Source organism: Oryctolagus cuniculus, chromosome 11 (genome assembly GCF_051225735.1).
Source record: "Oryctolagus cuniculus isolate XC-2025 breed Fujian yellow rabbit chromosome 11, ASM5122573v1, whole genome shotgun sequence".
NCBI lineage: Eukaryota > Metazoa > Chordata > Mammalia > Lagomorpha > Leporidae > Oryctolagus > Oryctolagus cuniculus.
Window position 1 is genome coordinate 12,553,341 of NC_142877.1, and position 23,318 is coordinate 12,576,658.

At 54.9% G+C, this 23,318-nt stretch overlaps 1 protein-coding gene across 50 annotated transcripts in view; it reads left to right on the forward strand.

The window, feature by feature from the left end:
* The window catches only part of ZMYND8 (zinc finger MYND-type containing 8), a 106,349-nt gene that overhangs the window by 49,499 nt on the left and 33,532 nt on the right, over positions 1-23,318 (forward strand). For all 50 annotated transcript variants that reach the window (XM_089307870.1, XM_089307878.1, XM_089307871.1 and 47 more), the window contains 4 exons: positions 2,900-2,955; positions 6,506-6,583; positions 7,497-7,612; positions 13,574-14,055. In XM_089307870.1, the coding sequence (XP_089163996.1) occupies positions 2,900-2,955; positions 6,506-6,583; positions 7,497-7,612; positions 13,574-14,055 (732 nt within the window). The remainder of the gene's footprint in view (positions 1-2,899; positions 2,956-6,505; positions 6,584-7,496; positions 7,613-13,573; positions 14,056-23,318) is intronic.

Genomic DNA, 23,318 nt, shown 5'->3' on the forward strand with positions numbered 1-23,318 from the left:
CTGGTGTGTGTGAACAGGTTAGCGATTCCCGGCCTGTTAAGGTGGGAGCTGCTGTGCTAGTGGCTGTGGGCCCAGGGTGCTGCTTATCTTACTATTGTTTACAGAACCTTTCTTTAGTGAAGCTGTAATTGCATACAATAAAACAGGTTTTGTATGTGTATTTGGTTGCCTTGACAGATGTTCCCAGATGTCATTGGACATTTAGGCAGGGTTGATCTTTGATCTGCTGATTCACTCCCCAAATGCCCACTATAGTGTTGAGGTGGATTTGTTCTGAGAGGAGGAGCGTGGTGGGGGCAAGAGGCGTGGAGTCACCACACAGACCCGAGGAGTCGGGTAAAAGTGGGCCAGAGGCGAGCAGCCCACAGACTCATTTCAGTTGGTACAGCAGCTTATATAGCCAAGGCAGCCAATCCAGTCAAGGGGCAGTCTGTGCCCTAACCAATCACAGCCTGTTGCCAGGCAGTTTCCGAAGCCATCCAATCACACCCTGTTGCCAGTCAGGCTCTGTTGTCCTGTGGTTTCCAGAGCCATCCAATCACACCCTGTTGCCAGTCAGGCTCCGTTGTCCTGTGGTTTCTGAAACCATCCAATCACAGCCTGTTGCCAGGCAGTTTCCATTGCCAGCGGCCATCTTGGCGTGGCCTTCTCATTCCACCACGCTATAGCCAGGGCTGAAGCCAGGAGTCTGGAACTCCATTAGTGTCTCCCACGTGGTGGTAGGGGCTCAAGCACTTGGACCCTCACCCACTGCTTTCCCATATGCATTAGCAAGGGGGCTGGAGTGTTGACAGAACAGTCGGGACTTGAACCTGCTCTCGGCTTCCCCCACCCTGCACCACAGTGCTGCCTGCTGCATTTCTGTTTGCTCCTTTCCAGCAAGCCTGGTCCTTCAAGGGAGCCGCAGTTCTGCTTCCCGTTACTCTGGATTGCTTTCTTTCCTGGAATATCCTGTTCGTGGAGTTACAGAGAGAGCTCCCAGTGGCTGGCTGTTTTCGCAGTGTCCTGTGTTTTTGGGATTCGTCTCGTGTTGGGGCTGTTTGTTCTTTGTTGAGTGGTTTTTCACTACACACATAACACAATCTATCCGTTCCTTTGTTGGTGTTAATACTTGGGCTGGTTCCAGCTTTCGGGTGTTAGAATTTAAGCTGCTGTGAATTTCCTTGTACAGGTCCTTATGTTTTCATTTCTCAGGGGTGATACCTGGCAGTGGTGTTGCTGGGTCATTGAGCAGGTTTATATTTATGAGGGATTCTGCCAGGCCGTTTTTGCAGGCAGTTGTATCATTTTGCACTCTACCAACGTGTGTGTGTGTGTGTGTGTGGTCTCCCTGCCCACGTCCTTACCAGCTCTTCAGTGTGTGAGGTGCTGTGGTCATTTGAATTTTCCTTTTCCTAATGGCTTACTGGTATTGAGCATCTTTTAATGTGTTTGATAGTGATGTGTATAGCTTTTTTGTGGGTAAAACGGTCCAATCTTTGGCTCATTTTGAAAGTTGGGTATTGAATTACAGTTTTCTTGTCTTCTGGCTGATGTTCTGTCTGTTGTGTTTCGGTGGATGTAGAGGATTTAGCCTCCTGGCCTAGTGAATTTCCTCGTTCCTCTCCCGTTCTGGCATGTCCTCTGCTCCTCCAGCTTCCCCTCTTCCTGTCTACCTGCTGAGCTGTCTTCCCGGGTCCCCCTGCCCCGTTTCTGTGGTCCCCTGGTCCCCTGGTGCTTACTCCTGCTGAGTCATTCTTCCTAGCTTTGCCTTCCTGCATCCTCATCTTTCCGGCTCAGCCTCTCAGTCCTCCCAGAAGCCTTTGCTGGTGTCCCGGGCCACGCTCGCTGGGCATGGCAGCATTTGTCAGTTTCTGAATGATGCTGTTGTGTGTCTGAGTTGCTCGCTAGGCTGTGAGCTCTCTTAACTGCAGACCACCGTGTCTTGTTCCCCTCCCGCACCCTGTTCCTTTGGGCCTGGAAAGACTGCTCCCTGGCGTTTGCAGAAAGGTATAGGGGCGGGTACGTGTCTGTTTTAGGTGCTTGCATCATTAGCTCTGTAGCAGAGCTAGGGGTGCTGGGGTGGGAGAAGAGGCACTAGGCAGTGAGGATTTATATGAAGGTGACAAACAAAAGCGTATGGAAAGGGCTCTGTGCTCATACCCGTGGTTGAGGTCAGGTGAACAAACAATCCTAGCACAAGCCAGGATGACCACGGGCATGAGGTGGGCTCTGGCTAACGGAGGTCACGGCCTTCTACCTGGTCTGGAGAGGCCGCTGTGGGTGGCTCCTGTGCCGGAGGGGTACAGAGTTATCTGATGTCCTGAGTTTTCAAGGGAAGCCACAAATACAGGTTGTGTGTGTGTGTGTGTGTGTGAATTCTTGTCAACAGTTTCTGAAAATACCAGATCAAAAAAAAAAAAGCGACCGTTGGACCTTTGTCTTCCTCTGGTTTTGTGCAGAGGTGAAGGATTTAGAGTTCAAAGTGGGGCCGGATGCCCACGCCACTGGCTGAGTGTTCTCCGGGGCCCCTGGCCTGCCTGTTAATTCAGTGACCTAGAGACGCTAACATGGAACTGCTTTTCCGCACACCCTTCTCGGTTAGAATCTGAAATGAAGGGTTGAATGAGGCCCCCTCCCACTCACTGGAGCCTTTAGAATGCCAAAGCCCTTTTCAAAAAGGAATCGGTGATCGGTTGGAAAACTCCTACAAAGTGCGTTTCGCAGAAAACGACGTTGACCCACCAAAGCTTGGTTGACTTGGATGGGAGAAGTCACAGAGTTTGAAATATTTTTGGGAGCCAGAAGCTTCTGGTTTTTAACCCTCGCGTCTTAATCCTGGGGGAAAGTGGGTTCAAAGGTTGTTAGCGGACGCACGCGTGTTTCCATTAGAATTAACCCTATTTTCTTATTCCTTTAGGAAATCATAAATTGACGCAGATAGCAAAAGTAGTCATCAAAATCTGTGAGCACGAGGTACGTGTTTCCCAACGACCCATTTAGAAGTTTCTGGACTGAAGGGTCGGGGCGGCTAAGGTTTCCTTTTGCGACGTCGCTCCGTGGAAATCTGCGGTGTCTGTAGATTCGGGAGGTACAGACGGTATCCTCTGTCTTCAAGAAACAGGAACGCAACGAAGAAGGCCCCCACTGTGTTATCAGCCACGCTTGCCGGAGCAGTGACGGAAGGGAAGAAGAAATGGGCTCACCTCTGAGTCTTCCTGGTGGCCTGGACAGCACCATTGTTGCTGTGACCCTGACCTGTGTCTGTGGCATTGAATTCAGAGCCCTGCGAGTCCTCTTGGGGCTTTAACTTTTGGAGGCAGGGTCTCTATCGTCTGTCAGAGTGGCCTGGTCTCTTGGAGAATCCGTCCCTTCTTATGTGGTGGGAGTGGGCCCTGCGGGCTGCTGGGCTGTGAGGCCCTGTGGTTGTGGGGCTGGCTGTCAGGTGAAGTGTGGGTGGGAGGCCTGCGTCATCAGAGTCCCATCATAAGAATGAAACACTGAGGTGCACCAGCCTTCAACCTGTGGCCGCCATTCACTACCCCATCATTCATTCATTCATTCATTCATGTAGAAGAAACTGTGTTTGAATACCAGTGGCATCGCTCCCTGTCTGTTTATGTAGAGTTGTTTTTTTTTTTTTTTTTTTTTTTTTTTAAGACTTATTATTTATTTGGAAGTCAGAGTTACAGAGAGGCAGAGAGAGAGAGGGGTCTCCTAACTGCTGGTTCATTCCCCGAATGGCTGCAATAGTCAGAGCTGGGCTGATCTGAAGCCAGGAGCCTGGAGCTTCTTCTGGGTCTCCCATGTGGGCACAGGGGCCCCAGCACTTGGGCCATCTGCTGCTTTCCCAGGTGTATTAGCAAGGAGCTAGACTGGAAGTGGAGCAGCCGGGACTAGAACCCGGCTCCTGTATGGGATGCCGACACTGCAGGCTGCCACAACGTATACAGGCAACAGGCTCCTACTTAGAGTTTCATATTCTGCTTGTCACCAAGTTCAGTTTGTGTATTTTCTGTTTTCCCCAGGATGAACAAAAGTTTTCTTGGCTGCATAGTATGCCTTGCAGCCCTTGGGTATTTATCTGCGGACTGCTCTTTCACCATTTAGGCAGTGCCCAGGTTATCAGCATTTTAGCAGCAGGGTGATGCATGTCATTGCGCTTCCCTAGTGTAAGTGTTATTTATTTATTTATTTATTTATTTTTGACAGGCAGTTAGACAGTGAGGGAGACAGACAGAGAGAAAGGTCTTCCTTTTCCTGTTGGTTCACTCCCCAAATGGCTGCTACGGCTGGCGCGCTGCGCTGATCCGAAGCCAGGAGCCAGGCGCCTCCTCCAGGTCTCCCGTGCGGGTGCAGGGCCCAAGGACCTGGGCCATCCTCCACTGCCCTCCCGGGGCACATCAGAGAGCTGGAGTGGACAGAACCGGTGCCCCAACCGGGACTAGAACCCGGGGTACCAGCGCCGCAGGCGGAGGATTAGCCTAGTGAGCTGTGGCGCCAGCCCTTAGTGTAAGTTTTAGAAATACAGTTGCCAGGGCAGAGGTCATGAGCGGGGCCACGGCTGCGGGCAGGCGTCTCTTGATTGTTTTCTGGAAGAGCTGTAGACAGCTTGTGGAGCAGCCAGGAGTGGACGAGCCTGGGAGCCCTGCTGTGTCCCTCCCAATACCGGACGTTCTGACGTAAAAAGTCTCCGTGTGTTTGTTTTCCTGGCGGCATTGGGTGGAAGGAGGCGCTGCATTCTGCTGTTTGTTCATTTGTTCGTCGTCTGTTCATTGACCTGTTAGGTCAGTTGGTCTTCTGGGTAATTCCTGAGCTCCTGTTGGGTGCATGGTACTCGCCTGATGACAGGAGACGGAACAGGGCGGACAGTGGTGGGAAGGCTACGGCAGCTACAGTGCAGCGGGCAGGTGCCTGCACTTAGGAGCCTGGCCCCACCGCTTGGCCCCGCTGACCCCTGGGGCAGGTTGCTCTGCTCCTTGGGCCTCATTTTCCCCCTCTCTAAGTGGGAATAACGGTAGTGCACCGCTGGGGTTTGTGGAGGGTCTGAGTTCGTCCTCATGGGGCACCGAGGATGTCCGCGCACGCTGCGTCTGCAGCACACGTTAATCTGTGTGTCGGTGACTGTGTCACTGGCGGGGCTTTCGCTTTGTTTCTCATCAAGAGGGGCTTCAGTTCTGAGCCAGGAGGTTGCCCCAGGGGCGTGGGGGGTGGACCATAAACCAGTGACCGAGCCTTCAGATGTTCATCAGTGGGAATGAAAGAGGGGTTTGGTGTTGGTGAACACCATGGTTAGAGATGTGTACGAACTGAGCTGGGCAAGCAGGCGAGGCCAGTGAGGCCGGCAGGAAGCCAAGGTGAGCTCAGGCTGGTGGGCAGAGGCCACATTGCACGTGGCCGTGGGGGAACCAATCAGATTGTTTAGATTTTTTTTTTTTTTTTGACAGGCAGAGTGGACAGTGAGAGAGAGAGAGAGAAAGGTCTTCCTTTGCCGTTGGTTCACCCTCCAATGGCCGCCGCGGTCGGCGCGCTGCGGCCGGTGCACCGCGCTGATCCGATGGCAGGAGCCAGGAGCCAGGAGCCAGGAGCCAGGTGCTTTTCCTGGTCTCCCATGGGGTGCAGGACCCAAGCACTTGGGCCATCCTCCACTGCACTCCCTGGCCACAGCAGAGAGCTGGCCTGGAAGAGGGGCAACCGGGACAGAATCCGGCGCCCCAACCGGGCCTAGAACCCAGTGTGCCGGTGCCGCTAGGCGGAGGATTAGCCTAGTGAGCCGCGGTGCCCGCTAGATTTTTTTTAAAAAGATTTTCTTTATTTGAAAGGCAGAGTGAGTGAGAGAGAGAGAGGGAGGGAGGGAGAGAGAGAGATGGATCTTCCATCTGCTGGTTCATTCCCCAAATGGCTGCAACGGCCGGGGCTGGGCCAGGCTCAAGCCAGGAGCTTCCTCCTGGTCTCCCACGTGGGTGCAGGGGCCCAAGCACTTGGGCCACCTTCTGCTGCTTTCCCAGGCCACCAGCAGGGAGATGGGTAGGAACCATAATGGGTGTCAGAGGCCATGGCTTAACTCGCTATGCTTCAGCACCAGCCCTCGGTTTAGATTCTGTTGTGAGTTCCTCAACCTGGCACTGTTGACAGATGGGGACCCTGCACGGATCCCTCCGTGTCCCCAGTCCTGACTGCCAGCCCTGCCTGGAGGTGGTGAGGGGAGGGAGGAGTTAGCCTGCTCTGAGGAAGAACCACCGGGCCCCTGGGGAGTCCTTGGGAAGGCTTAGGCAGGGGGAGCGCAAGATGGGGTCCCTGCGTGTTAAGGAGGACCCTGGCTGCCGGGTTGGGGATGGACAGTCACCCAGGGGAGAGTAGAGACTGGCGGGCCGGGGTGGATGGCCGGGGTGTGACCCAGAGGGGGTGACAAGGTGGGCGTCGGTTCACCTTGGAGGAGTTCCTGCTGTGGGCTCTGCTTGGTCAGCGGGGTCCTGTGTATTGGTTGCTGTGGAGTGCCACGTTCTAATGTGTTTTTGCTTTGCAGATGAATGAAATTGAAGTCTGTCCAGAATGTTACCTGGCTGCCTGCCAGAAGCGAGATAACTGGTTTTGTGAGCCTTGTGTAAGTTGGGTTGCTTGCCTTGTTTGACCCCTGAGCTCCGGTGGTGACCGCGGCACAGCTGTCTCCCGGGGACTTGGGGATGAAGTTTGAAAATGGGGAGTGATAGGAGCCTGGGTGGTCCACGCTGCTGGGCCCCGGAAATGACATCACGGTGTACTTGATTCCCTCGGGCATCGGCGTGGGGCAGAGTCTGAGGTAGCTCACCGAGGTGTGGGACGCGGCGGCGGGGGGGGGGGAGGTGACACGAGCCTCCCGCCAGTGTGTTCACACATCGTGTGCACCTGTTTTACGATGTTTGTGAATTCTTCTCTGGATCAGTTCCATGGTCTCTCCAGCTGTGTTTTTTTTTGGGGGTGAAGAAAGTCATCTTAGTGTCCCCCAGGGGTCTGCCTTCTGCAGGCTGGAGCTGTGCAGAGAAAAATGTATTGTCGGCGTGGGAGGGAGGTGGGGGGCACTGGGTCAGGTGCAGAGATGGACCAAGTAACGTGAGAATCCTGAGCTGTGTTCATCTCTTCCTGCCCTCGGAGGTGCACACGTGAGCAGCTGAGGCTCTGGGCCCCGATGAAGAGTAATCGGGGGCTTGGGCCGCCCCTCAGTGCGTGCTGGCACCATGCACGCTTCATCCAGCGTGCCGGGGCTGGGGTGGCTGTGCCCATGTGGCACAGGATGGTGAGCTGTCCGGCTCCTGGCCAGCCAGGTCATACAGCGCAGCCAGGGCCTAAGCTGGTTCTGCCAGCGTTTCGTTCTGAGGCTCCCCACTTAAGCCCCTTTGCAGTTCTGGTCCCACGTCTGGACCTGGCCCTGATGGAAACTGGTTTTTCCATCTGCCGGCCCGAACCCCCTTCCACCGGCTCTCTCCTCGGGGTGCACCTTGCTGCCAAACACATCCAAACTGTGTCTTTTCTTTTCCTAGAGCAACCCTCACCCTCTGGTCTGGGCAAAGCTGAAGGGCTTTCCGTTCTGGCCTGCCAAAGCTCTGAGGGATAAAGACGGGCAGGTTGACGCCCGATTCTTTGGACAACACGACAGGTAGAGTCCCCTTTTATTGTATCCTTGGATAAGAAAAGAGGTGGAGGCTACGGCGATTATTTCCTGTTTTATTGTCATGGTGATGCCAGCTGGTGATCTTGGAGTTGAGGGATGTTTCCCTGCGCTGGGCCAAGCCTGGGAATGTGTGGGCTTCAGATCTGCCAGGGACATTAGAAGATAATCTTGCCTTCGGGCTTCCTGTGGGTGAGACCAGCGTAGGCCTTGCCAGTGGGTTGCTGCTCCTTTTGGGCGGAGTTTTCCGGGGTGAATTCAACCTGTGTGTAACACTGCTGTTCAGAACAATGCTTTCAGGGGTCAGAGTATCTTCCCAGACGACTCGCGTCTCACAGTGCCGAGTAGTCGGCTCCTCTGGCCTTTGCGCTGAAGCTGTGATGCGGCGTGGCAAGGGGGCGGGGGTGCTGTCTGCACAGGTGTGCACCTTCCCACGCTCCCCGTTCTGTCCTCTCACTGCAAGGTGAATCATTCCGCCATCAGCAGTTCCCGGTACCGCGGCCCCCTGTGTGCCTGAGCGCAGCAGGTGCATACAGACGAGGAGCCGGTAATATCCGGTTTCTCTTCTAGTGGGTAATGTTGTGATTAAAGGAGGCAGAACCCCACCATGAAGTGGGGAAGTGTAGGGGAGAAGATTTAACATACTTAGAATAAAAATGATGTACCTACCCACATATAGCATATATACATTTATATTCACAGTTTTTATAAAGATTTACTTATTTATTTGAAAGGAATGGAGAGGGAGAGGGAGGGACACAGAGAGAGAGAGAGAGAGAGAGATTGATCGATCGATCGCCCATCTGCTGGTTCACAACCCAGATTGTGCTAGGAGCCAGGAACTCCGTCTGGGTCTCCCACGTGGGTGCAGGGGCCCAAGCACGTGGGCCACCTTCTGCTGCTTCCCACGTATCACCAGGGAGCTGGGTTGGAAGCAGAGCAGCCAGGACCTGAACTGGTGCCCTGAGAAGGGATGGCGGCTGCGCCACAGCGCCAGTCTCCGTGGGGCTGCTTTCAGCTCTGCTTACTGAGAAGAAAACTGTACCCCAGGGAGGGTGATGCTTCGCTGCTGGCTCACAGCTCTTATGCAGCCAAGCAGGGCACAAAACACAGCCCTGTGATCTCTCTCTCTCTCTCTCTCTTTTTAAGATTGTTTATTTGAAAGTCAGTTACCCAGAGAGAAAGAGAGAGAGAGAGGTCCTCCATCCGATGGTTCATTCCCCAATTGTCTGCAACCGATCCAAAGCCAGGAGTCAGGAGCTTCTTCCAGGTCTCCCACGTGGGATCAGGGGCCCAAGGACCTGGGCCGTCTTCCACCGCTTTCCCAGGCCACAGCAGAGAGCTGGATCGGAAGTGGAGCAGCTGGGTCTTGAACTAGCGCCCATATGGGATGCCAGTGCTTCAGGCCGGGGTATTAACCCGCTGCGCCACAGCGCTGGCCCCTGCAAAAGTATTTTGAAGTCCACACAAACTCAAAGCTCATGGAAGGGACAGGCATTCTGTATTCCCTATCACTGTGCTGGTTTGAGTCCTGGCTCCTCTGCTTCCGAGCCAGCTTCTTGGTCACGTATCCTGGGAAGGGAGCAGAGTGGGAGAGCAGGATGGAATTCCGGGCTCCTGGCTTTGGCCTGTCCCAGCCCCATCTATTGTGTGGTATCTGGGGGGTGAACCCGTGGATGGAAGCCGTCTCACTCTCTCTGTCACTCTGCCTTCCAGACAAGCAAACCTTTAACAAAAAGCCCATGGAAAATGCTTGTTAGGAAGAAAGTATGCGTGGACTTCAAAATTCTTTTTTGCACAAGACAGACTCATTTTGTATTTCATTTCTCATGAGTGATTTTGAAGTCCCCTTGTTCTCATTTGCTGCTCTGGGCTCCTCCCCCACATAGGGGCTCATCCTGCATTCTGGGATGGCCCAGCTGAGCCTCACTCAGGGACAGGAGTCGCTTGCCCAGGGGATGCCCGTAGGGTCCGCTGGCTTCTCAGACGTGTCCCCGTCTCACCTGGATCCGGGTCCACTCGGTGTGCACACGCACAGGCTCACCTTGCGGCCTGCGTCTCTGCTCAGCCCTCCCTCCCTCCCTCCGGCTAGCCATGTGGCTTTTCAGGTCTGGGCAGAAAGACAGCTGTGCATCGAATGAGAAGCTGGTGATTTCCAGCACTCTCGGAGAGTGGCTTGCTCTTTGATATGTTTTGGTTTTGGTTTTGGTTTCTGTTTCGGTTCAGTATCACCAAAGATGGCACACCAACCACCTGTGCTCTGAATCCTGCCCGGTGGATATGAATTCTTCTTTGGAGGTTTTCTTTTAAAAATAGGAATTAGTTGTCAAGTACTGGAATTGGGGCAAAGCGTACAGCTGGAGCATCTCAAATCTGAACATCAAAAATGCCCCAGTCTGAAACTTCCACGGGCCAGCGTGGTGCCAGGAGCAGAAAGCTCCCTCCCCGACCTCGTGTGACGGGTCACCGGCAGAGCGCAGGTGCATAACATTTTGTTGACGGCCACCTTCTGTGGGCACGGTGCAGATGCGTGTCGTGTTCAGACTTGGGTTTCACCCCCAGGAGTGCTCATTATGTAAATGCAGATGTTCCAGAACCTGAGCCACACCTGGGACACTGCTGGTCCCCAGCTGAGGCTTCGGGTGGGCGATGGTCAGCTTGCCAGGTCAGGAGCCCGTGTTTCCTAAACCTTGTGGCCTCGGCAGTGGAGTCCAGGTTCCGGCTGCTCACTGTGGGCAGCGCTGAGTCGGTGCCTCTTTGTCCCTGGGAGCTTCCCGCTGGGCTTTCTGCCCCCACTGCTGTGTCCCTGCCTGTGGGGAGCAATCCGGACTAGACTAAGTTACTCGAATTAAGACTTATTCTATGCATCTGCTCTCCCACAATATGGCGCTGGGAGAGAAGTAAACAGCTTCCGCACAGCTGCCTCCAGTTCAACCAATTAACTGTAGGACTTGCTCCTGATTGGAGAGCAGCGTACTCGGCGTGTGGGCAGCCGAGTTGGGATTGGCGGAGGAGGACTATAAAGGAGGAGAGAGACGGCATGCACCAGGAACATCTATGGGGAACATCTAAGGGAACCCGTGCAGCCGCTGCGTGCAGAGAGAGCACGGGGCGTGAATAGATAGGGAACGGGGCTGGCGTAGGCCATGGTTCAGACGCGAAAGGGTTAAGCGTGGAGACCGCGGAGCGCGCGAAGCCGAGCCGCGCAAAGCCGGGAAGCTGCGCAGATGAGAGAGGCGCGCGGGCTGAAGCGGCGCAGAGCCGGGAACCCGCCGGCCGAGGTGCCGGAAAGCCGCAGGGATAAGAGAAACAGAAGTTTAGAAGTAAAGTGAGGAAAATAGGAATGCTGGAAGATAGAAGTAAAATGGGAGAAATAGGAATGCCCGGAGATAGAGAAATAGAGAAATAAAAAGGCCTCCCTACAACACTGCAATGTGAGAGCTTGGATTCGGTCTGCCTAATCAAGTGAGGCGATGAGCACCTGCGGGCAGCTAGCAGCTTATGCGCCGCAGGTCACCGAAGACAGGCACGAATTAACATCAGTAAGGCTTCCCCACAATACAACAATATTAAGCTTGGATTCGGTCTGCCTGATTTAAGGCGGTAAGCGCCAGCAAGCAGCTCGACCAGAGTATGAGCTGCAGGTCACCGAAGATAGGCACAAACCAACACTAATAAGTCTCCCCCACAATACGGCAATGAGAAGGCTTGGATTCGGTTTGCCTGATAGGTTTTGTAAGCACCTGCAGGCAGTTCTAGCAGAGCAGAGCATGCGCTGCAGGGCACCGAACACAGGCACGCATCAGCGCCTAAAAACCTCCTCACAACATGGCGAAGAGAGGACCCGGATTCGGTTTGCCTGATAGGACTTGTAAGAGCCTGTGGCAACTCTAGCAAGTAGAGCAGAGTGTGTGCCGCGGGACACCGAAGACAGGCGCGTATCAACGCTAAAAAATAAAAAGAAAGGGGGATCTGTGGGGAGCAATCCGGACTAGACTAAGTTACTCGAATTAGGACTTATTCTATGCATCTGCTCTCCCACAATATGGCGCTGGGAGAGAAGTAAACAGCTTCCGCACAGCTGCCTCCAGTTCAACCAATTAACTGTAGGACTTGCTCCTGATTGGAGAGCAGCGTACTCGGCGTGTGGGCAGCCGAGTTGGGATTGGCGGAGGAGGACTATAAAGGAGGAGAGAGACGGCATGCACCAGGAACATCTATGGGGAACATCTAAGGGAACCCGTGCAGCCCCCGAGAGACCCGGCCGGCGGTGTGCCGCTCCCCTGCGGAAGTGGGGAATGTGGCCAGGGGGAACTGCCCTTCCACGGAGGTGGAAGGGATAGTAGCCAACCCGGGAAGAACCAGCAGCAAACCCGGGAAGGGCCGAGCAGACGAAAGAACAGCGCAGGGTCCTGTGTCGTTCCTCCACGAAGAGGGGGAGCGACACCTGCCTCGACGCTGCGTGACTTTGTCTGCCTCGACTTTGTGTGACGTCTGATGGCCCCTTTGGACAAGCTCCTTCCCACCGTGTCCCAGCTGCAGACTGGTGGACACCGGGAATCCTGAGGGGTCACCAGTGTGTCCTGATGTCCGTGTTTCGCCCCTGCCGCCACTGCCACGGCCTTGTGGAATCCCCGGCTGGACCCATGACGTGGCCACTGGCATTTCTGCTGTCTTGATTCCATGGGGTACGCTGGGGTGTGGGGTGCTGATGGCAGGAACATGAGTGGTGGAAGGGGCACCCCCGAAGGTGGGCTGTTTTTGGTGATTTGCCATGCGAGTTACATCACACGTTCAGTACCATGCGCTCTTGGAGGGTGTCGTCCTTGTCCCCTTTGGAATGGCGTTGAGAAAAGCAAGCTTCCTGTCCACGTGGAGCCGAGTGAGGCTGGGGAGTGATTCTCTCTCTCTTTCTCTTTTTTTTTTTTCTTGTTTGACAGGCAGAGTGGACAGTGAGAGAGACAGACAGAGAGAAAGGTCTTCCTTTGCCATTGGTTCACCCTCCAATGGACACCGCGGCCGGCGCACCGCGCTGATCCGATGGCAGGAGCCAGGAGCCAGGTGCTTTTCCTGGTCTCCCATGGGGTGCAGGGCCCAAGCACCTGGGCCATCCTCCACTGCACTCCCGGGCCCCAGCAGAGAGCTGGCCTGGAAGAGGGGCAACTGGGACAGAATCCGACGCCCCGGCCGGGACTAGAACCTGGTGTGCTGGCGCCGCAAGGCAGAGGATTAGCCTAGTGAACTGTGGTGCCGGCCCAGTAATTCTCCTTTGAGAGATGCAGTCTAGGCCACAGTGGCTGGTGTGCTGCCCTCCGCCATCAAAATCCCAGGATGGGTTCTTGTTTTTAAAATTTAAAAAAAAATTTTTAAATTATTTATTTTTGAAAGCAGGTTAAAATGACAGTGTCTCTAGCCTTTTCCCATTTTAGGAAAGTTTTTTTGTTGATGTTCTGTCCTGAAGGCGGGATGTGTCAGCTCAGTGGATCATTAACAAACCAGTCAATCTGAGTGGTTTTCAGAAAACGGAGTAAATAGTCCAGAATCCTGGCGGGGCCCCGCGTGGCCGTGCAGCAGGTTAACCTGGCAGCATCCCTGTGAGCTCCACTCCAGCCCAGCTCCTTGCTCATGGGCCTGGGAAAGCAGCGGAAGACAGCCCAAGTGCTTGGGCCCTGCACCTGCGTGGGAGAGCCGGGCGGGATTTCAGGCTCCCGGCCTCCACCTGCCCCAGCCTTGGCCACTGCGTCCATTTGGGGGGTGAACCAGTGGATGAGAGCTCTCTCTCTCTCTAACTCTGCCTTTTTCATAAATAATAAATCTTAACACCACCACCACCACCACCACCACCAAGGGCTGTGGCCGGTGTGCTGGGCTCGCTGGTGTTGCATTAAGGCCGCACGCAGCAGCCGTGGCTGCCTGGCGGTCAGTGACGCTGTCTCTCTCGCCCTCCAGGGCCTGGGTCCCCATCAATAACTGCTACCTCATGTCCAAAGAGATCCCCTTCTCTGTGAAGAAGACGAAGAGCATCTTCAACAGCGCCATGCAGGAGATGGAGGTGTACGTGGACAACATCCGCAGGAAGTTCGGCGTCTTCAACTACTCCCCGTTCCGGACGCCCTACACGCCCAACAGCCAGTACCAGATGCTGCTGGACCCCAGCAACCCCAGCGCCGGCACCGCCAAGGTGGACAAGCAGGAGAAGGTGAAGCTCAACTTCGACATGACGGCCTCCCCCAAGATCCTGCTCAGCAAGCCGGTGCTGGGCGGCGGCTCGGGCCGCAGGATCTCCCTGTCCGACATGCCCCGCTCCCCGCTGAGCACCACGTCCTCGGTGCACACGGGCTCCGACGTGGAGCAGGACCCCGAGAAGAAGGCCACGTCCAGCCACTTCAGCGCCAGCGAGGAGTCCATGGACTTCCTGGAGAAGAGCACAGGTCAGCCCCTGCTGGAGGAGGGTGGCGGGGGCCCCGGGGGCAGGGGCCGGGGTTTGCACCCCAGTGCCCAATGGACCCAAGGCCGGCGCCACGCCTCAGCCCCAGAGGGGCCCTGCGGGGGTTCTGCTCCCTGGAGCTGAGTTTGACTGAGTGGCCAGGTGGGGTACTTGCCGGGAGGGACCCAGTAAGGAGAACGCGCTCCCCGGGAGGTCATTTCCGGCACTGGTGGGGATGGCCGGATGTCCTCCAGGGGTCAGGTCCAATGGCATGCTTCTCAGGTTAATCACATCGACCCCCCAGGATAGCATTCTTTCCCAAGAATTTTATGTTAATAGAAAGTCAGTTTCTCTGTTGAAAGCCTGGCGGCTCAAGTGTTGCAGAGATGTGAGAGGCAGAGATGGGCCGCAGGCTCATCCCGCGGCCGGCAGTCGCCCTGTGTTCGTGAGACGGGCTGGGGCAGAGTGGTGAGGACGTGGCTGCTGCTCTCACCCCAGCCTGCCACTCCGGGCCGTGTGGCTCTGGGCCGGGCTCGTAACCACCGGTGCTTGGATTTCTCCATCTGGAAGGTAACCGTGGAAACAGGCCTTCCTCTAGGTCCTCGTATGGAATGAATCAGCACACACAGGTCTTCGAGCAGCGCCCGAGGCAGACGGGCAGAGATCCGGCTGCTGTGCTCCGTGTCGTGTCGCTGCCTCCCTGGGTGGGTCCGAGCAGGGTGCAGTGCAGCCGATGTGAGAGGTTGGCTGGGAATCCACGCGGTGATGGTGACTCGAAGTGACCCCTCCCCTTCGGAATTTGGTCACGTGGTAATGATATGGCTTCATTGCTTGCGTAAAGAAATGGTTTTGCCCTCATTTTTCCCAAACCAGCATCTCAGTGTGTTCTCTGGGGGCAGTGGGGCTTCTACCCCGGTGTGGGGAAGGAAGGCGGGGAGACCGTCGGTCGGTCGGTCAGTTGGTCGGTGGGAGCCCCCCACCCTGGCTGCCGGGCCCTGGCCCCTGCTCGCTGTGCTGGCGGGGGCCCCGGCTTTGCAGATCTGAACGCTGTTCCGTTGAAATCGGAAATCTTCAGCGCTTAGGTCTCAGGTCAGAATACCTTAGGGAGGACCCTAGAACGAGTAAAGCACGCTTCCAGGTGCCCCCCCAGCCCAGCCTGTGAGCCCCGGAGAGCCTGCCCCTCCCCCCCCATCAGAACTGCTCCGGGAGCCGAGACCACGACGTCCGTGATGACACGCGGGGAATTCCGCGCGGTCCGTCCTGGCCGTGCTGCTTCTTGGGCTGTTTGAAGGCGGTGCTCTGCCCCTGCCTGCGTAGTGACCAGAGGGGCAGAGGGACGCGTGGCTTTTGGTTTTGCAAAATAAGGCCGTGATCTCTCCTGTTCTGCTTCATAACCCCGTCAGCCTAGCTGCTCAGGTTGGGCTTCATTCTAGACTGATGTGGGCTGTGTTGACAGAATTCTGGAAAAATCTTCCTTTGCTCCCTTGTTTCTCCTTTCTTTTTTAAAAAGATTTATTTATTTAAAGTAAATTTTAAATATTTAAAATAAATTTAAAAGTTACAGAGAGAAAGAGATCTTCCATCTACTTTTTTTTTTTTTTTAAGATTTTATGTGTTTATTTGAGATGTAGAGTTACAGACGGTGAGGGGGAGAGACAGAGCGAGGTCTTCCTTCCTCCAGTTCACTCCTCAAATGATCGCAATGGCCAGAGCTGCGCTGATCCAAAGCCAGGAGCCAGGAGCTTGTTCCAGTTCTCCCATGCAGGTGCAGGGGCCCAGGGACTTGGGCCGTTAACAGTGAGCTCTTCCATCCACTGTTTCACCTCCCAAATGGGTGCAGTACCCAGAGCCGAGCCAGACTGAAGCCAGGAGCCAGCACTTGGTCCGCTTAACCGACTGTGCCACAGTGACGGCCCCGCCCCCTTGTTTCCCACTGGAGTCCTTGAAGTCCTGGTTTTCTTCTGAGAACATGGTGCAGGTTAAGCCAAGTTCACGAAGCCTGGTACTCAGTCACACAAGCCTGGTTAAGTTCCTGGAGCTGTGCACTGGGAAAATGCGCGTTTTAATGTGGGGAGGAACTTAGTGGGTCATCGTTGCCTGACCTTGCTGTGTGACCTTTCGCGATATCTCACGACATAGGTAATATGGAGCCTGCAAGTTAGCTTTGTCCTAAGCTAAGCGGAGCGTGTGATTCTCATGCGTTGCTTTTTTCCCCCTAATAAGCATGAAACTAATACATAGCTAGTAAAGTAAACATGTTGGTGTGTGAGCCGCTTTGAAAGGAGAGAGGTGTGGAGATCTTCAGTCTGCTGGTTTACTCTGGGCCAGGCTGCAGCCAGGAGCCTGGAGCTCCATCCGGGTCTCCCACTCAGGGTAGCAGCAACCCAAGTACTGGAACCAGCACTTGCTGCCTCCCCGTGGTACCCAGCAACAGGCAGCTGGGTTGGAAACGGTCAGGACTGGAACCCAGAGACGTGGTGTCCCAAGCGGTGGCTAAACCACTGCACAACACACACACACACACACACACACACACACCCCGCTTTATAGGAGCAGGAGGATGCGTGGGACGTTCAGTTGACTTCCCTCCTTCCTTGGGAGGTAACAAAAGGAGAGAGAGAGATGACGTCGGACTTGGGACAAAATTCCTGCACGCTTGAGTGGCCTTGTGGGTGAGAGGTGAGTGGGTTCCAGTAGATTTAAAAATCTTCTGGGGCCGGCGCTTTGGCGCAGTGAGTTAACACCCTGACCTGCCGTGCCGGCATCCCAAATGGGCACTGGTTCGAGGCCCGGCTGCTCCGCTTTCTGATCCAGCTCTCTGCTGTGGCCTGGGAAAGCAGTGGAGGATGGTCCAAGTGCTTGGGCCCCTGCACCCACGTGGGAGACCTGGAAGAAGCTCCTGGCTCCTGGCTTCAGATCGGTGCAGCTCCTGCCGTTGTGGCCATCTGGGGAGTGAACCAGTGTATGGAAGACCTCTCTCCATCTCTGTATCTCTCTGTAACTCTTTCCAATAAATAAAAATAAATCTTTAAAAATCCTCCTCCAAGAATGTGACCCCCGCTCGGTTTGTCCGTGGATCTCTGCTAAGCTGAGAGCCACTGGGTAGCCGCGGAAGAGGAGCGCCTTCCCTGTGTGGGGCTACGCAGTCCGTGCTGCAGGCCGTGGGGCATTCGTCACATCTGTGCACCCTTTAGCCCCGAGGTTGCCGGGGACAGGTGGAGGCTACGACACTTGTCGACTGACATGGGATCTGGATTGCGTGTTAGTCGCATGTTTCCTGAACTGTTAATTCTTTCACAAACAGACACACACACACACATACACACACACCTGCCAAGGGAAGCGATCAAGGCCTCACCCTGAGATCCTGAATCCAGGTGGGCTTTCTTTGCGCCATACTGCCCTCTGGTGTTAGCAGCGAGAGTAGCAGTTAGAGGATCGAGAAGTTGAATGTGGGGGTGGGTTGCAGTGCTCTGAGCCATCAGGGGTGATAGAATGGAGCCAAGCCTGCTTTATCCACATGGTATCAGGGGAGGTTGTTACGTCCTGGGAGGCAGCAGCCACACACACAGTCTCAGCAGTGGGGGTTCTGTAGCAGCCGTGTGAAAGCACACGTTGAAATCAGTTGTCGCCTAAGACATTGTAATAAAGCTTTCACTGGGGCCTCTGCTGGTGGCGCTAGCAGAGCAGAGGGGACATGACGCTGGGGCCGGGGCAGGACAAGCATCTTAGAAGGTTCTTCCACTCCTGGGCCGGATACTGGCTGAAGGTAAAGCCGTGGAACCGTGAGCAGGGGGGCGTCGCGCGCCCAGGAAGATTCCCCGGGAAAAGTGCTTCCAGCAGCGGTAGCAGCTGCCGGGTCAGGCTTGAAGGGAGTTCAGCCGGCGAGAGGGTGGGAGAGGAGGCCCCAGAGAAGGGGGCCTCCTTCTAGGCGAGCAGGGTTATTTATTTATTTATTTTTGGTGCCTAGAGACGATTGCAGTATTGGGAAACACCCAGACTGACCTCTGCATGGAACTGGCAGCAAGGAGGCTCCCCTTCCACTGACGTTCTGAAGTCTTTGATCGTGTGAATCATTTCCACATCTCTTTCTCTAGAGATTGAGAGAGAGGCAGAGAGAGAGGTCTTCCATCCACTGGTTCACTCCCCAAATGGCCGCAGCGGCCAGCACCGCATTGATCCGAAGCCAGGAGCCAGGAGCTTCTTCCAGGTCTCCCCTGTGGGGTGCGGGGGCCCAAGGACTTGGACCGTCTTCCACTGCTTTCCCAGGCCATAGCATGGAGCTGGATCGGAAGTGGAGCAGCTGGGACAGGTGCCCATTGGAATGTTGGTGCTGCAGATGGTGGCTTTACTGGCTGTGCCACAGCACTGGCCTCTCCTTATAAACTAATGCTGTCTTTTTCTTTCCTTTTTTTTTTTTTTAATGTATGTATTTAGAGGTGGAGTTACAGAGAGAGGGAGAGACAGCAAGAAAGGCTTTCTGTCCACTAGCTCATTCGCCAAATGACTGCAGTAGCCAGAGCTGAACTGATCCGAAGCTTCTTCCGGGTCTCCCATGTGGGTGCAGGGGCCCAAGGACTTGGGCCATCTTCCACTGCTTTCCCAGGCCACAGCAGAGAGCTGGATCGGAAGTAGAACAGCAGGGACTTGAACTGGAGTCCGTATGGGATGCGCACCTACTACAATACAGCACCAGCACCTAATGCTGTCTTTAAAAAAAAAAAAATTTTTTTTATTTATGAATGTGAATTGAATGGCCAAGAGAGAGACCGAGAGCTCTCATTCACTGGTTCATGCCCCAAGTGCCCACCGGCAGGGGCGTGGGTGGGGGCTGGACTGAGACTGAACTCAGGAGCCCAGAATTCGAGCCCACATGGTTGGCAGGGATCAAACCGCATGATTTGGGGCCAGTGCTGTGGCACAGCAGGTTAAAGCCCCGGCATCCCATATGGCTGTTGGTTGAGTCCCGGCTGCTCCAGTTCTACTTCAGCTCCCTGCTAATGAGCCTGGGAAAGCAGAAGAGGATGGCCCAAGTGCTTGGACCCCTGCACGCATGTGGGAGACCTGGAAGAAGCCCCTGGCTCCGGGCTCCAGATCAGCTCAGCTCCAGCTGTGGTGGCCATTTGCAGAATGAACCAGCGGATGGAAGACCTCTCTCTTTCTCTCTCTCTGTAACTCTGTCTTTCAAATACACAAAATAAACCTTTAAAAACACACACACACGTGAGCCATCCCCACTGCTTCGTAGTGTCTGCATTAGCAGGACACTGGGGTCAGGAGTCCGAGCTGGGACTTGAACCCTGGCACTCGGGTATGACGCAGGCATCGGGACCAGCGCTGCCCCTGCGTCACACTGTCAGCACTTCCTTCTGCTTGGGGCTTGTGGAGCTCGGAGTCGTGAGACTGAAATACCGGGAACTGGGCGGGCGTTGGGGCACAGCGGGCTAGGCCACCGCCGGCCACGGCTACATCTCCCGTCAGAGCTACCGTCCTGGCTGCTTCGCCTCCCGTCCAGCTCCCTGCTAATGACCTGGGGATGCAGTGGACGGTGGCCCAGGTGCTGGGCCCCTGCCACCCATGTGTGTGACCCAGATGGAGCTCCAGGCTCCTGGCTTTGGCCTGGTCTAGACCCGGCTATTGGTGGCTGTTTGAGGAGAGAACCAGTGGGAGGAAGATCTGTCTCTGTAACTCCGCCTTTCAAATAAATAAATAAATCTTAAAAAACAAAAACAAAAAAAAACTAGGCGCATTTGGCTTTACCAAAAGCCTTTAGTCTGCAGTACCCTGGAATCTGCTGGCTTGGTGGCCAAGGTGGTTTGTATTCTCTCTGATTTTCCCGGTTCCTCCTTTATCTTGGCCCCCTGTACCGAATTGATGTCTGCTCCAGTACTTGCTTGCACAGTGACTATGTAATTTGTCAGTGTGGATTAGCTAGCAGTCCTGGGCCTGGATTCACCTCTGGAGGGTGGGGGGTGGTAATGGGCCTGGCTGCACTATAGGTTACCATTTAGGGAGAAAGGGAAATATTTTCGTGTCCACTTTTGTAATTGTGAAATTCCTACGCTTTTGTCCTAAAAGGATTGTGAATTACAAAACAGAAGTCGCTGATAACGCCAGGTCCCCTGGCGGGCCCTGCGTGTTCTTCTTGGCTTCCCCTGTGTTGGTTCCTGTGTCTGCTGTTCAGTGGAAAGCTCCAGGACTTCTGGGGTTCAGGCAGATTGGGAAACCGAGGGGATCGGGGTGAACGAGAACAGAAATAGGCTCCTTGCGGTGACCTGTGACACAGTCGTGTGTGCTTGTTGATGCACACGCGTGTGTAACGCTTCCCCAGGCCGCAGTCGATCTTCTGAGCCATGGTGTGTTTCCACTCTTGAATTTCCTTCTCCATGTGCTGCTCCCAGCCCACGGAGGGTGAGCCACGGCCTGCGGGTCGCACAGCACCAGCAGGAGAGGCTGCCCGTGTGTGCGGGCCCGGGGACCTCTGCCCTGGTCCCTTGCCGAGGGGGAATGTGGGCTCGGCGCTGCCAGGTCGCTGGTGTTCCAGACGGCTCCCTGGTGTTTCCTCTTTCCTGCGTCAGATGCACCTGTTGATGTAGATAGTGTTAGACCCTCGGAGTGAGGATGCTAACACGTCGAGAGGCACACCCCAAAGACTCAGACTCCAGACCAGCTGATGCAAAAGCAAGAGGATTTATTCGGCGTCTGCACAGACGGGCCTCCTGAACTCGGGAGTCCGGAGAGCGCCCCCGGTTTATATACCCGCAGCGACCAATCAGAAGCACTATAGTGTGTCCACGCTGTGTCCACGCACACAGCAGTCCAATCTGTGAGCTGATCATGTGAAGGGCATGAGTCTTCTATCCAATCAGCTACGGGATCACATGGGAGGCATGCACCTCGTCGCCATTTTGTTGTTTACTTCTTTAGCAGTTCCTTTCCCTGCCAGTGTCATCTTGTTCACCCTGAGGGGGACGACGTCTCGCTCCCTTCGTTCCCCTGATGGGAGAGCAGCGTCCCACTTCCCACACCGTTATTTGAGTATTAGGAGGCATACAAACTGGGTTAGGTCTTAGCACAGCCAGGCACAAGTGTCGCAGCTAGCTAAGCACAGGGTCCCTTATTTTTATAGCTGCACCTAATTTTAGCTTTGGGGGAAAAAGTTTAGGGCTATAATTTTTAAACTTTAATTTTATTTGGGGCAAAGGTAACTTCTTGTTTTTAATGGTATTGGCTTAGGTCACTCCATCTTGGTTTGATTTTTAAGGTTCTTCAATAGTATAGGAATTAAAAAAAATTTTTTTTGAAGATGTATCTTACTTATTTGAAAAGCAGAGTTACAGAGAGAAAGTGAAAGAGGGGGATCTGCCATCTGCTGGTTGACTTCTAGGTGGCTGCTACAGTCAGGGCTGGACCAGGCCAGAGCCAGGAGCCAGGAGCTTCGTTCAGGGGCCCAAGGACGTGGGCCGTCCTCCACCGCGTTCTTAGGCGCATTGGCAGGGAGCTGGATCCGGAAGTGGAGCAGCCGGGGTGCTGGTTGCTGGCAGGGGCTTAACCTCGATGCCACAGGCAGACCCTGGAATTGTTGAAAAATGTAAACTTGTTTTACAGATACTCTTCCATCGTTTCCTTCAAAACGGCATTTACCGGCACCTCCTAACCCCCGCGGGCCCCCGGGTGCTGCTGTGCTCAGCTGTGTTCAGCTGTGCGTGCCCCTCTGGGATTTGTGCAAGGTGCAGCCCGTTAGCACAGAGGTCGTTCCTTAGGTCTGAAAAGTTGGGGAAACTTGGCACGAACCATGAACTGCCCCAGCCTGTGCGCCCGGAGAGCTGGGGTGTATGGGAAGGTGGGGCCCGGTGTTAGGATTTTATTCCAGGGTCAGAAACAGCACGAAGTCCACGGTAGGCTTTTGCAGAGGTAGGTAAGGTGAACCGAACATCAAAGCCCACAATCTGATTAAATTATCGGTGACTTCAAAGGCGATTAGTTCCTTGGGTGAGATTTATGGCTTTATGAAAGGATTGGCGTTTGTTTCAAAGCCTGATTGAAATGAACGTTTCCAAATGCCTTTGCTTTGCAGAAGTCCAGAGTGGTTTCCAGGCGTGGTTCTCGGCCTTGACCTTGGCCCCCTGGACATCTGGGCTGGACAGTTCTCTGCCCTGGGCCATCCCGTGCCCCGCAGGAAGTTCCGCGGCATCTCTGGCCTCCGGCCGTGAGATGCCAGCAGCTTGCTCCCCTTCCGTCACAGCAGACACAGGCGTCTCCAGACGTGGCCTGGGCTTTGCCTGCATACTGCTGAGCCACGCGCCACGGACGGAACGCACCAGGCTTTCAGGTTCTGCCGTTGATGGCGGCATTCTGATGGCGTGACCTTCCAGCGTCGTAGCTCTTCCATATTTCCATTTAATTTTGTATAAAATATTCCTTTCAAAATGTAGTATTATACAATAAATAGCTCATAAATCCACCGGAAGAGGGGCCAGCTGCTAGGTCTAACCCACCTGCTGGCTGGTCCTTCAGGTTTCTGATGCATAGAATCGCGTGGACAAGAACGTCCTTGTGTTGGAATAGGATCGGACTGAACGGTCTGTCTCCATCTGTCTAGTTACTTGCTTGTTTATTTTCACTTTATTTTTAACCCGGAGAGACTGACAGAGACCTTCCAGCGGCTGGTTCACTCCCCAGTGCCTGGGGCAGCTGGGGCTGGGCCAGGCTGATGCAGGAGCCCAGACTCCATCTGGGTCTCTTACAGGGATGGCAGGAACCCAGGTGCTTGGCCAACACCTGCTGCCTCCCAGGATGCCCAGCAGGAGCTGGCGTGAGGAGCAGAGCTGGGAGCCCAGGCCGCCCTCTCCTGGGGCTGCTGCGTCCCGACAGTGTCCTGCCTGCTGCCCCAGCCCGCATCCTCCGTTGAGTTGGTCATTTTGCTCTTAGCACAGCTTGTTTTGGGGGGCCCGTGATGTTGAGGAGATTGTTGAAGCTGGTGCTTACGCAGCAAGGGTCGCATTGGGTTGTCACCATTTCCTTCCTGCTTGGGGGACCCCAGTCGGAGGAGGGGTGGAGACCTCAGTTTTCAGTTAACTTTGTATGCTTGCTTGTCAGAAAATGCACGTGGGATCCTCAGGCAGCGCCGGTAGGGATGCTGCTGTCTTAGCTGGTGCTCTGGGGGCACACGGAGGTGGTCAGAAAGACCTGAGCACAGCGGACGGGCCAGCAAGGGAGGGCCGCCGCAGGCCTTCCGGAGTGAACCAGTGGGTGGGTTGTCTCTGC